Source organism: Centroberyx gerrardi, chromosome 20 (assembly GCF_048128805.1).
Source record: "Centroberyx gerrardi isolate f3 chromosome 20, fCenGer3.hap1.cur.20231027, whole genome shotgun sequence".
Taxonomy (NCBI): Eukaryota; Metazoa; Chordata; class Actinopteri; order Beryciformes; family Berycidae; genus Centroberyx; species Centroberyx gerrardi.
In genome coordinates this window covers 2,282,173-2,294,833 of record NC_136016.1, presented here as the reverse complement: position 1 = coordinate 2,294,833, position 12,661 = coordinate 2,282,173, and the positions used below count along the sequence as shown (strand labels likewise).

General features: G+C 38.7%; 2 protein-coding genes across 2 annotated transcripts in view; both read left to right on the top strand.

The window, feature by feature from the left end:
* The window catches only part of LOC139918094 (NHL repeat-containing protein 3-like), a 296,510-nt gene extending 293,495 nt beyond the window's left edge, over positions 1-3,015 (top strand). The window contains exon 5 of the mRNA XM_078290644.1: positions 3,005-3,015. The gene's annotated coding sequence lies outside the window, so the exon portion shown is untranslated. The remainder of the gene's footprint in view (positions 1-3,004) is intronic.
* tmem26b (transmembrane protein 26b) lies at positions 2,560-12,276 on the top strand. Its single transcript, XM_071906339.2, has 6 exons — positions 2,560-2,779; positions 3,099-3,195; positions 3,382-3,465; positions 5,596-5,804; positions 6,139-6,218; positions 10,837-12,276. Exons 1-6 carry the CDS (start codon positions 2,595-2,597, stop codon positions 11,088-11,090), a joined length of 909 nt encoding a protein of 302 aa, XP_071762440.1. The 5' UTR covers positions 2,560-2,594; the 3' UTR covers positions 11,091-12,276.
* Positions 12,277-12,661: the final 385 nt, after the last annotated feature.

Genomic DNA, 12,661 nt, shown 5'->3' with positions numbered 1-12,661 from the left:
AGAATCACTTGAATTATTGATTACAGTTTTTTTTGATTGCTAAGACACATTTCTTGAAATTATGCTCCATTTCCCAAAACTCTAAACACAAATGCATAACTGCACACTCATCTTCACAAACTTCAAACTTCCATGTCAAAACCAAACTCTCCACTCAAAACCATGTAATCTTACATCTAAACCAAACTTTGCCTTCAGACATCACACAAAAGCCATCAAATACACATACACTACAAAACAGCCATTACACACTGCTGAGATCAATTCAAAACACTACCGTAAAAACCTGTTACTGCAATGAATAATGGTGCTTATGGTTTTCCCCCAGAACAACCTCTTTACATGATGAACACAATATAAAGACACAACACATGTATACATTTTCAACATTTTTACAGTAATTCCTCAATGTACTGTAGTAAAATAAACTGAAATTGAGTGAAAAAGTAAATGTACTGTAAAAATATGCAACTGATAAAGAACGTAGAATACAGTAAAATAATTTCCATGTATTTACCAATATAAACCAATGAAAAAAACAAACCAGTTTGTACATAAAGAAAGAAATCACATTTATTCTGCCTCAGCATCCCGTCTCTGGTCTGGGTCAGGCCAGAGATTCTCATCAACATCACATCACAAAACAAGTGAACTGACCCGTGGCCCTTTGTCTATCCTGAGGTTCTGATTGGTGTGTGAACAATTTTGACTCTTAGTGTTTGCACCTGGGGAATTGTGTGTTAATTGGGTTCAAGCTGTGATGACTTGAGTTAATGATATTGAATGCCAGTGCTTTCTAAATGAGCACATGGTGCAGCCAATGATATATGAAGGGATTTGTGTGTAGAGTTTTTCACAAAAAGTTCAACAAATCTGAATCATGTGTGGAAACAGGGGAATAGTGTTTATAGTTTTGGGAAATGGGTCTGTCTTTTGGTAGATGGCGTCATGGTTTGGGATGTTTAGTTAATAGGCCCAGTTATAGTGTGTAAGGGATCGAGAAAAACTGTAATGAAGACAATGAATTATTGTAAGTGAGTTAAAAAAAAAAGTAGCCTAGGGGAATTAAAAAAAAAAAAGTAGGGAAACTGTTCACACCATGGATGTATTAAACTTGCAAACTATGTAAATGAAGAATATTAAGAATGAATCTGTAGTAAGATGAATCTGTAATGAAAATGCAGTTGATTTATGTTGGTTTTTTTTCAATTGATGCGCTCCTTTCGCAACAACTTTTGGACTACTACTACCACTACTGCTGCTGCTGCTGCTGCTACTGCTTACTACTAATAGCCTACTACTACTAGGCTACTGCTACTAGCCTCCTACTACTACTGCTGCTTCCACTACTACTACTACTGCTGCTGCTTTCCATATGCTACTGCTTAGTACTACTACTACTACTACTCCTGCTGCTTCTTCTACTACTACTACTACTACTACTCCTGCTGCTTCTTCTTCTACTACTACTACTACTACTACTACTACTACTACTACTACTACTACTCCTGCTGCTGCTACTACTACTACTACTACTCCTGCTGCTGCTACTACTACTACTACTACTACTACTACTGCTGCTGCTACTACTACTACTACTACTACTACTACTACTACTACTCCTGCTGCTACTACTACTACTACTACTACTACTACTCCTGCTGCTGCTACTACTACTACTACTACTACTACTCCTGCTGCTGCTACTACTACTACTACTACTACTACTACTACTACTACTCCTGCTGCTACTACTACTACTACTACTACTACTACTACTACTGCTGCTACTATTACTACTAGGCTACTACGACTGCTACTACTTCTGCTACTACTACTACTACTGCTGCCTGCTACTACTGCTACTAGCCTACTACTACTACTACTGCCACTACTAGCTACTACTAACGCTACTACTACTACTACTACTACTACTACTACTGCTACTACTACTGCTACTGCTGCTATTACTACTAGCTACTACTAACGCTACTACTACTACTACTATTACTACTGCTTCTACTACTACTAGCCTACTACTACTGACAACAACAATAATAATGATGGTGATTAACTTCATTTGTATAGCACCTTTTTTAAACCCTTTTTTTTACTTTAACTTTTTTTTGTTTACAAAGTGCTTTAACAATGAAAGAAAAGCAAAAAAAACAACAAAACATTAATGAAATAAATTAAAACAAGTAGAAGAGGCACCACAAGATATAAAGATTGGAATAGTCTTTCAAAATAAGGTTTAAGAAGTGTATTTTTGATGACCTATATCTAATAATTTATCACATTAACCAAATAATAATATCTTGTCGTGCGTCAGCAATTTAGTCTATTAATAAGTGAGTTTGAGAGGCAAATGATATTAGACACAGGGACTTTGCCATAACACTTTAGGAAATAGAGTGACCATATTAGTCCAGTGGTTTACTAGAGGCGTGCCCAAACTCCTTTTTTCTCCCCCTCTTCCTCTTTCTCCCCAGACTTGAATCCGTCCCGACCTCATGCATAACTCCTCTGTCCCCTAGCAGCTGGCATTTCCAGGGCTCCTCTGGTGTGCTTCCCACATTAAAAAGCCTTAGATCATGTTCTTCAAGTTCATTTGCGCGGTGGTGACCAGGTCTCTCTTTATCCTCATCTCTCTCATAGGGGTGTGGAGAGTGGTGTGGGTGAAGAAAAATGGACATTACTGGTTTCTCACCATCCTCTACTTGCCTCTGGTGGCTGAGATGATCCTGACCCTGAGGAGGAGGGGGAAGGACTACAAATGGTATGATCCATTCAAATTGATTCTTATTGAATATATGATTAAGTTGTTGTAAGAGGGATAATGGTTCCAGAAGAGGATACAAGTGAAATGATTGCGTGATTGAAATTCGTTCTAATACCCTGTGTGTGATTTATCATTCTATTATTATGCAAATAGCTTGTGTGATTTAGGGTTTGATTAAGTAGTTGGAATGGTTTCTACATTCTACAACTTTTCATGAAATAGACTTCAGTAGCTGACATGAAATGGATTTGGTATATCATTGAGAAAAAGAGAGAATGATGGATAGATGATGCATTTTGCTTTTCTTTCCTTCCAGGTTTTCTCCAGCCATCTTCCTCTTCCTCATCAGCATCATCCCGTCACTATGGATCCTAGAGCTTCACCACCAGGAGAACAAATCCAGCGACTCGAGGGTATCATCCATCTATTCTATTCTATTTTGTTCTATATGGTTACATGACATGTGTAGGCTGTAACTGTGTTTACAAATTGAAAATGATTAAATCTCTCTCTCTCTCTCTCCCTCCCTCTCTCTCTCTCTCTCTCTCTCTCTCTCTCTCTCTCTCTCTCTCTCTCTCTCTCTCTCTCTCTCTCTCCAGTGTGACAAACTCGACTCGACCGAAAATATCAAGAGTCTATTCAATCTATGGAAGAATTCAACCAATGGCAGTGAGCCTTACAAGGTAGGCTTGAGGTTAGGCTTTAAATATAGATAAAAAATATCTTAAATGTCCTTCAAATCAGAATTGTGTGTTTAGTCATTTCAAAAATGCGAATAGAAACAGGAATTTATCTGCTAATTCTAGAGCATGTTCAGTCATTTCTCAAGACATTGGTTATGACAACCATCTCCGACCAAAAACGATGAAAAATTAGTGATGAAAATCCACTTCCTGAATTGAATTGAAAGTTAACTATCTTTAGTTCAAATATATGAAGCTGAGAAGGGGAGCACATGATCAAGGGAATGGTGAAAATAACTCAATTTAAAGTCAAAAGAGTTTGAAATATGAAACCATTTTCAGATATTGTGACATGTTCAACTCTGTGGCTGTTGAGAAGAATCAAACTCAACACAAGGATCAATCAAATATCAAACTATTCTCAAATACACTAGATTTAAAAGGTTTTTCTCCCCAAAATTAGATATCTACCATGTGAAAAAACACTTACAAAAGGATTAATAGCAGAGAATTGTAACAAATTGTAGTTGTTTTTGGTATTGCAGGTAACTTAGTAAGTCCCTGGTTGACAAAATGATAACAGATCCTGTACATTAAAGTGATACTGAATGATGGTAATGTAATCAGGGAATGTTTTTTTTCCCAAAATAGATATATCGAGTTTAGGTATATAGAGTTCCTCATTTTTGCTGAGATGCAACAGAACAGTCGGTTTATTTTTTTCACTTCAGCTTTTCCATGCCCTCTCTTGTCTAGACAGTGGGGCTCTTTTCCTGCGATGTGTTTGGTAATGCCGGTTCACCTCAAAGGGCCTGTTGTAAGGCTGCGGGTGTTTTTTCCCCTTATAACTAAAGTGTATTCACAGAGCTGGCTGCTTTTTTAATGAAACGGTCCGCCCTCAATAAAAACAATTACAAGCTGAGAACACAAAGTCTTTTTTTTTTTTTTTACAGTTCTTGGAAACATGTTTTATGTAATGTAGAGGGGAGTACAAGTACGCTACTCTAGTTAATCAGTCGGGTGCTCAGTCATCAAAAACTGTGAAATCAAACAAGCCCGGTAAAATGAGAAGACGGCACTCCATACATGAAGACACTTAAAGTTTTCATTTCACTTGAGTTTAACCCAGGGTGAGGTAAAAACATTTAGCAAACTATTTTCAACTTTGTCAATGCGCGTTCAGAAAGTCCTCACATGGATTCAGATTTTGTGATTTTAAGAAAAAATTGTTGAGTCTATGAGAATTTTTGACCAAATAGTTTGATTATTTCACCTGATTAGATGAAGTTTAATCATTAAATATCTCAATTGAGTCTCATTTTTTCAATTGAAATGCGCCCACTATCCCTTAAAAAGTACCGTACTCACCTACTCACTAGGCTTAAAGCAATATTCCCCTTAGTTTCAACATGGGAATTTGTTCTAACATGGGGGTTATTTGGCACTTGACCATCATGAAAACCAGAATATAAAATACTCACCAAGATCAGATGCAGCTGGATGAGTTTTTAGCATTCAGATTTTTACTTCCCATTCATTTGAATGAGGCCACGAAAATAGACTGAAAACCGACATTTAACACATTGGTGAACAGATTTAACAACAGATCCCACTGCTGTGATTTTCAACTGACTGTGGGTCCAACGTTTTACAACAGAATTTTGCCAAATAGAATTTTTATTAATAGAAGAGAACATAGTGGGGGGATACCATTTAGGAGAGAGAGTTCCTGTTTCGGAGACCGGATCTATTTTTATTTTTAAATACTAATTTTAGTGGAAACCAAGAATAGAAATGCAAAACGATGAAGGACCAAAGACTACTTTATTGTCTTAAAAGCGGGATCTGTTGTTGAATATTTTCACAAACGTGTTAAATGTAAGTTTTCAGGTTATTTTGTGGCCGCATTCAAATGTAAAAGTAAAAATCTGAACGCTACAAACTCGTCCAGCTGCATCTGATCTTGGTGAGTAGTTATATTCTGGTTTTCGTTGGTCAAGTGCCAAATAAACCCCATGTTAAAACTAAGTGGAATATTGCTTTAAGTTAAATATTACTGATCCTGTTGATGTTTTAAAACACTTCTCCAGTTGTGATCCTGTGCAGGACTGATTTCTCAACTCTACTCAGGGCATAGTAAACCCACTGTCCTCAGTGTGTGCCAACGACTGGATCCTGGCCCTACACCAGATCCTGCTCATCTTGCTGATCCTGGGTAAATGGCTGCTGCCGGCTGGTGGGGGGCTGACCAGAGACCAGCTCTCCCAGTTACTGCTCATCTTTGTGGGCACCGCTGCTGATTTACTGGAGTTCACCTCCGAAACCTTGTCTGACGTGAAGTGAGTAAGGTGGGGAGGAATGGATGGGAAGGAGGGAAGAATGCTTGAATGAATGAAAGAATGAAGGAGTTCATTTCTGAAGCTGTGTCTGATATCAAAGTAGCACAGGGGGAGAATGGGAAGATGGAAGAGAGGGAAGTTAATGAATGAATGAATGAATGAATGAATGGATGGAGCCCAAAACCTTGACTGATGTCTCAGAGGAAAGGAAGAAGGGAGGAAAGCTAATGTGTACAGGGAAAAATGAATGAATAAATCAATGAATGAACAGATGTATTAGGATATTTTCTTCCTTCTGCGTGTGTGTGTGTGTGTGTGTGTGTGTGTGTGACAGGGATAACAGTCCCAGCATGGTCTACATCATTCTGGCAGTGTGGACTTGGAGCATGCTGCAGTTTCCGCTGCATCTCTCAGGTACAATAAGATAACTGTACTTTCATTGCATGAAATGGAAATTTCCACCCCTGCATTCTGGTATACATTAGACAGAATAAGACAACTACTACATTGGTATTTATTTTTGTCATAGAATTTGTGCTGAGCACAGGACATTCTCTTCTCCACCAACACCCTGCTTCACATTCATACAGTTACACACATTAAAGGATAAGTTAAGTGATTTTTGACCTATACATAATTTGTCTCTTACATACGTGTAGTACTTGGACCCGCAGAGAATATTGGCTCAGACAGCTGTCGGTTGAAATGGCGAGCCGTTGCTAGGCCTCTTGGATTTTTAGTTGATGAAGTTTGAGTTTCTGTAGGTGGCACTCTTTCCATTGTCTGTTCAGCCATGGTGACCATCCAGGGAGGAAAATTAACTTTTTTATGCACTAGCCACCAGAGGTGGGAGTAAGTCACACATGTGCAAGTCACAAGCAAGTCTCAAGTCTTAACCTTCAAGTCTCAAGCAAGTCCCAAGTCACTGTGTTTAGACTCAAGCAAGTCAAGTCGAGTCACTGCTAAACGTCAAGCAAGACAAGTCAAGTCATTGCTCAGGTCAAGCAAGTCACAAGTCAACTCACCATGAAAGAAGTGCTTAAAACAAGAGAGAAAGGGGTACAATGGCGAGCCATGTCATGAGAAAACTGCACCTGTTAGTTAGTTAGTTAGTCTCTACAACTAGGGATGGGTATGGTTAGGATTTTATTAATACCAATACCACTATTGATACTGCTTATCGATACCAATACTTATCAATACTCTTTTGAGTGCAAAATACATGTTGTTAAAAAAATTATCAGTACTACTTTTATATTAGTTTGGGCAAAAAATATTTAACAAAATAGTTTTGTTGATAAAATGAAATAGATTGTTTTCCTCAGACAAAACATGATGATGGGACCAATTGGTATAGATTCTGTAAATGTCTGGTAGTTGATAGTTGATACTTGAGAAATTTCTGTTTCTGTTGGTCTTCACTAACTTAATGGGAATATGACTGTAATACAGTGTGTGTCCACCAATCACTAGTTATTGCTACCTTTGTGAGCTGCAGGTATGTTTATCTTTCGAACCTCCTTCCTAAAAATATAGGCGGCTCTGGTTACATTAGGTTACACTACTGACATTTTAAAATCACTTATTACATTAAAACAGACATATATGATAGCATATAATATTGGTATGCTATTTCATCTCTAAGCATTTTGTCATTTTTCCTTTAATTAGGCCTTCCATTGACAGTTTTCAACATAGAGGATAGTGACGTTAAAATAGAGAGTTGAAATGACTGATATTAGGTGTGGAGGGTGACTAGCATGTCTGGATGATCATGGCAGTTTTGAAATCTTTATCTAAGACCCTTTGAATGTTGAAATAGATTATTATACCCGCAACAGTTTCCCACTTTGTATTTATTATGCATTTATGTCACACGTGAGTACCTACTGTATAGGCAATTGTTCAAATTGCGCGAAAATGAAACATAGTATTCTATCTGATGATTACTATTTTCTGCTGTGGATTGTGTAGACTAATACATCCATTAATTTAGAACACTGAAATTTTAATCCTCATCAAGGAAAAATACCATCTTGTTTGCCTGATCTCGCAGGATTGCATTTGTCACACAGTTGATTAGAGAGAGGGAGAGACCATTCTGCTGTGGTTGAGTTACAGTAGCTGCGGTTACATGAGACATTTTTTTTCATTCTGAATGAAATGAAAAAGTGTTTTCATGAGCGCTAAATATAACGATCGCATTGAGATGTGCGTTTACATGCTCCACAGTATGTAATCAGAATAAAAGTTTCTGACATGCGCAAAACACCGAATCCAGCACTCTAACATGGGCTTACGTTTTTAAAAGATGGACCTGCGTCGGTTATTTCTTTACTGCTGTTCTTTCTGATGAAGCAACAGTTTTATCAAAATATACGACTCCATAAGTGTCAGAAAAAGACGTTTTGTTTTGCCCCCGCAATGATTGGGTCCATTTGTAATTTTCACCGCTGTAAACCGAAACTGGCCCGGAGAGGCGGAGTCAGGACTTGATATAAAAACGAGCTGCGCCGCCTACATCAAGACCGGGGTTAAAGTCGAGATGAAACGGCATTTCGAGAGTATCTAACTTCCGTATCGTGACGTATTTCCGAGTGAAACAGGAAAGACAGGCGGGACATAACGTTGGGAGGAATTTGATTTGAACGTTGAAAAGTGGGTGTGTCATAACGCCCGAAGACACACCGAAGTACCATGCTGTTGCTAGCTAGCTAACTAATGAATCTTAGCCTCTTAGCTCTGTGCGCTAAAAGTTGAAGATTGATTGATGGGTGGATGTCATGATATTATTGGTTGAAATTAGTTACGGGCATGCTTACGTAAGCACACGGCATATTTTGTTTTACAGGAAGAAAACATGATTGAATTTTGATATAAGAATACAATGAAATTGATTTTTGGTATTTTTTTTGGCATATATTGTTAAATAGGTGCACAGTATGACCGGGGATGTGATCTAAAAGGGTTAAAAAGGCATTTTTCATTTCATCTCGTCTTTAATAACAAGCACATCCATTCGAATCCTCCCAGAAAAAAAGGGTAATGTAATTGACGTTACTTACGTTAAATGCGCGAGCATGTGCAGAAAGAGGCGAGATAAGGAAAGTGATCGGAATGAGTGTTTACATGACGAAATTGTATCCATCGACCGGATTATGAAAGGGTTACACCACCCCTCTCAAACGGAATGAAATTTCATTCGGATCGGCCAGTTTATTCTGATTGAGGCGTTTATATGAGGCATTTTTATTCTGATTGGGCTACTATTCTGATTAAAAGGCTCCATGTAAACGCAGCTATGACTTTGAGCTAGTGTCTGGTAATATAAGGCTCGAGAGAAAATCAGCGCAGGTATGGGAGAACATGCTTTCAGCTCGATCCTGTCTTGCATTGTTTTCTAGGTCCTGCTAGACACTGTCTTTTAAGCCTGGGTTGCGCGCACTGCACTAAAAGTCACCCAATCATGTTTCAAAAACAAAACGTAACTTCTCAATATCTAGAAAAATGCAAATATTTAATTAAAAAAAAAGTCAAGTCCTTTCGAGTCATCTGTCTCAAGTCTAAATCAAGTCTCAAGTCATGAATACAAAGTCAAGTCGAGTCTTTTATCAATGTTAGTCAAGCAAGTCTCAAGTCCTCAAATTTGCGACTCAAGTCTGATGTGACTCGAGTCCCCCACCTCTGCTAGCCACTGTCTGGTAGATTCCCAGGTTCTACCAGCCACTTACCCTTTTTACCAGCCACTTTTAAAAAAATCTACATTAAAAGCTAAATATGATAAAAAATTAAACATAAGTTATCAAGTATGTTGGCAATGACAATATTCCAAGCATATAATTAGAGCTGAACAAATTTGCTCCTACTTTTTAAAAAATGCGAATGAGAGGATGAATTTAGGGGCACCGGTGCGAACTAGGGAATCAGCGATTAACCGATGTCACTATTAGCCACATTTTAAAACACCATGGTTTTCTAACCACAAGCATTTTAGAAGCTGCGTTTTCTCCGACTGCGATTCTGTGCTCTTGAATGCAGCCTCTTTGCAGGAGACTGTGCCTGTCTAAATTTCTGTTTGTGTGGAGGCTACATTAGCTAACAGAACATCCCAGCTTTTTATCCACCAAAAAGTGCCTTAAATCAGCAGTGTGGGAGAAGGCTGATATCCAATTTACAACGCTGCCGACTAAACGCGGCTGCCAATGGCTCAAACACATCTAACTTGCCAAGACATCTTCCAGATCACCATCCATCCTGCATGATCAAGACAAGGTAAAAGTAAATTGAAACAGGTTTTACTTGGCAGCAAGTTACTTACTGAAACGTAAAGCTGGTAGGGGATTAAATATAAAACTGTCACTTTCAATCAACAAAGTAGCGGTGTTAAGAGTTGGACTTTCAGTGTAACATAAGCCAACATCAGTAACGGGAGTACTGTAGCGCCCATAATTACGCTACGCAGGCCTACTACAGAAAGTACTGGCGATAACGAAAGTTTTGACAACTTTCGAGATTTCATGTCAAAACTGTCTGTGTGAAGTAAGGTCAGGTGGTTATGCAAAGAAAAAAAAACATATCGGACGTAGTCAGAGAGGACCGTTACTGTGGGAGCAGAGTTTAATACATCCATGGTGGTGGGAACACGCCTTTTAAGGGTGTAACTCAATTGAGGCGTGTGAGCCTCACAAATTTACCAGCCACTGTCCAAAATCACCTGCATTTGGTGGGTGGCGGGTGTTAATTTTCCACCCTGTGACCATTGCTGCTCATGCTAACCACCCTTTTGTAGCTGCTGCCAATAATGTAAAACGCATCACTTCTTGTATCCAGAGGATTTTTCCCAGGAAAGACTTAGAATAGCAAATGTAAAAGCTTTCATGAACTAGCTATAAGTTGGATCATTATTGTGTTATATCAATCGGCGATAGAGAGTAGCAAAACATACTTTCTTTATATGAAAATTATGCAGATTTTCACTTTAAAAGACTGAATTTTGCTAGTCTAATCTCCTTTTTCTTCCTTTTCCCAACAGTATTGGGCGTTTCCTCAGATGATCTCTCCGAGGCTGGTTCCTCTCTCTTCTCTCGCCTCAGGACTGATATCTGGAGCATCGTGGAGGCTTTGTTCATCCAGGACGGGCCTTTCCTGGTGGTCCGCCTCACCGTCATGGTCTACTTCAACGTGCTCCACCAGATGCTGATCTTCTTCGCCATCAAAAACTTCCTGGTTGTCATTCTCAACATCTACCGGCTCTTTGTCCTCATCTGTGACCGCAAGGCCTCCTGAGTTTATCTGTCGTTACAGTACAGCAGATTACATTTTAGCAATGAGAACATATGGGTCTAATTTATCGATGTTTGCAAAATTTCAAATTCTCATTTATCTGCACAGATTTTCTTCCTCAAACTTGACTACACATATTAAGGATGAGGCAGTGGGCAATATGAGTCCGATATGGCAATTACACGTTTTACCAAATGCAGATTATGAAGGACTTTTAAAAGGTATGGAAACTTTAACATTTACATTTTCAGCGTTTTCTGACATGCTTGTCCAGAGCACTTTACAGTGAGTTCAATGGGACACACGGCTGTTGATAGATACATCGGCTGCTGGGGGATTGAACCTGTGAACCCTCAGTCACGGGACAGGTTTCTCTAACCACTAAGTTACCGAGACATCTGTTGTAAAGTTATCTTTGTGAATAAGGCCTGTTATTAAGTGTGCAGGTCAGTTCTACACTCTATGAAAATGACTCCTGATATCATCTATGATCGCAATGCTGCACTAAGGTCAAGCAGCTCTAACACTGAGCACTCGCCTGCATCGAGATCCCACATTGGATAGAGTTAATCTGCAGCAAATCGTTTGTTTGGGATTGTAAGGATCTGTCTGACTGTTGTTTTGTTGTTGTTTTTTTTTATCAAAATTGAGCTATCCACATATTCATCTATCTTTGTTAGTTGGTGTTATTTTTTTGAAGAACCTTTCGATAGATAGATAGATAGATAGATAGATAGATAGATAGATAGATAGATAGATAGATAGATAGATAGATGGTCCATAGATTGGTCCTGTTGGGGTTAAATATTTAAGAAGATATTAAGTGCTAATAGTTTTGCCAGATGGGATGTCAATATCACAGAACTGCACTCCACCCAGATAGAACCTTAAAATTCCAAGCTCACAAAATGTCTTCATATAATTGTCTTTTACTCACTATATTGTGTGTCTTCACTAGTGTATTTGTCCAATTAATTTTATTGTGATTACATTGCAACTGCAACATTGTTGGTGTTGTTGTTGATTTTTATTATTGACAACTAAAAGAAGTGTCAGTCACACTACTAATTCACTTGGAGTGGTCTGTAAATAGTTAATTTTGAGCATAGAGGTGCAGTTTTTCCCTGTATAGTGAGAACTCATGTTAAATGTCACATACTATTATTCCTGAGTAAAAATAATGTTGTCAATCCAATAAATACAAAAACAAAACAAATAGTGATGGTGTTATGGGTGTTTTAACAAGGGTGTGTCACTGCAGTCACAGATGGTCAGAGGTGTCCGTGCGTTGCTTGCAATATGTGGCCGGATTGATGTCCACACCTACTGAGATCCGATAGGAATGCGAGCCAGCCCACCTCTGAATGTGGATTTTGAGATTAGATCTCAATGCAGCCAAGATCCGATCTGACAGTTAATGCGAGCTGGCGTGATCGGATGCTCAGGTCGCATTGAGGACAGGTGTAACCACAGCCCAAGGTGGAGACGATTGGTAGCCTCTGTCTTAAACCAGTTGTATTGTTAGTGCTAGTGTTTCTCCAAATTAAGACCATAAAACCCAGTGCTTCCTATCC

Excerpts from the sequence above, each read along its gene's own strand:
- tmem26b (XM_071906339.2), top strand. The coding sequence starts at position 2,595 with ATGTTCTTCAAGTTCATTTGCGCGGTGGTGACCAGGTCTCTCTTTATC. Across the intron at positions 2,780-3,098 it reads AGGGGGAAGGACTACAAATG|GTTTTCTCCAGCCATCTTCC; the intron begins GTATGATCCATT and ends CTTTCCTTCCAG. Across the intron at positions 3,466-5,595 it reads ATGGCAGTGAGCCTTACAAG|GGCATAGTAAACCCACTGTC; the intron begins GTAGGCTTGAGG and ends AACTCTACTCAG.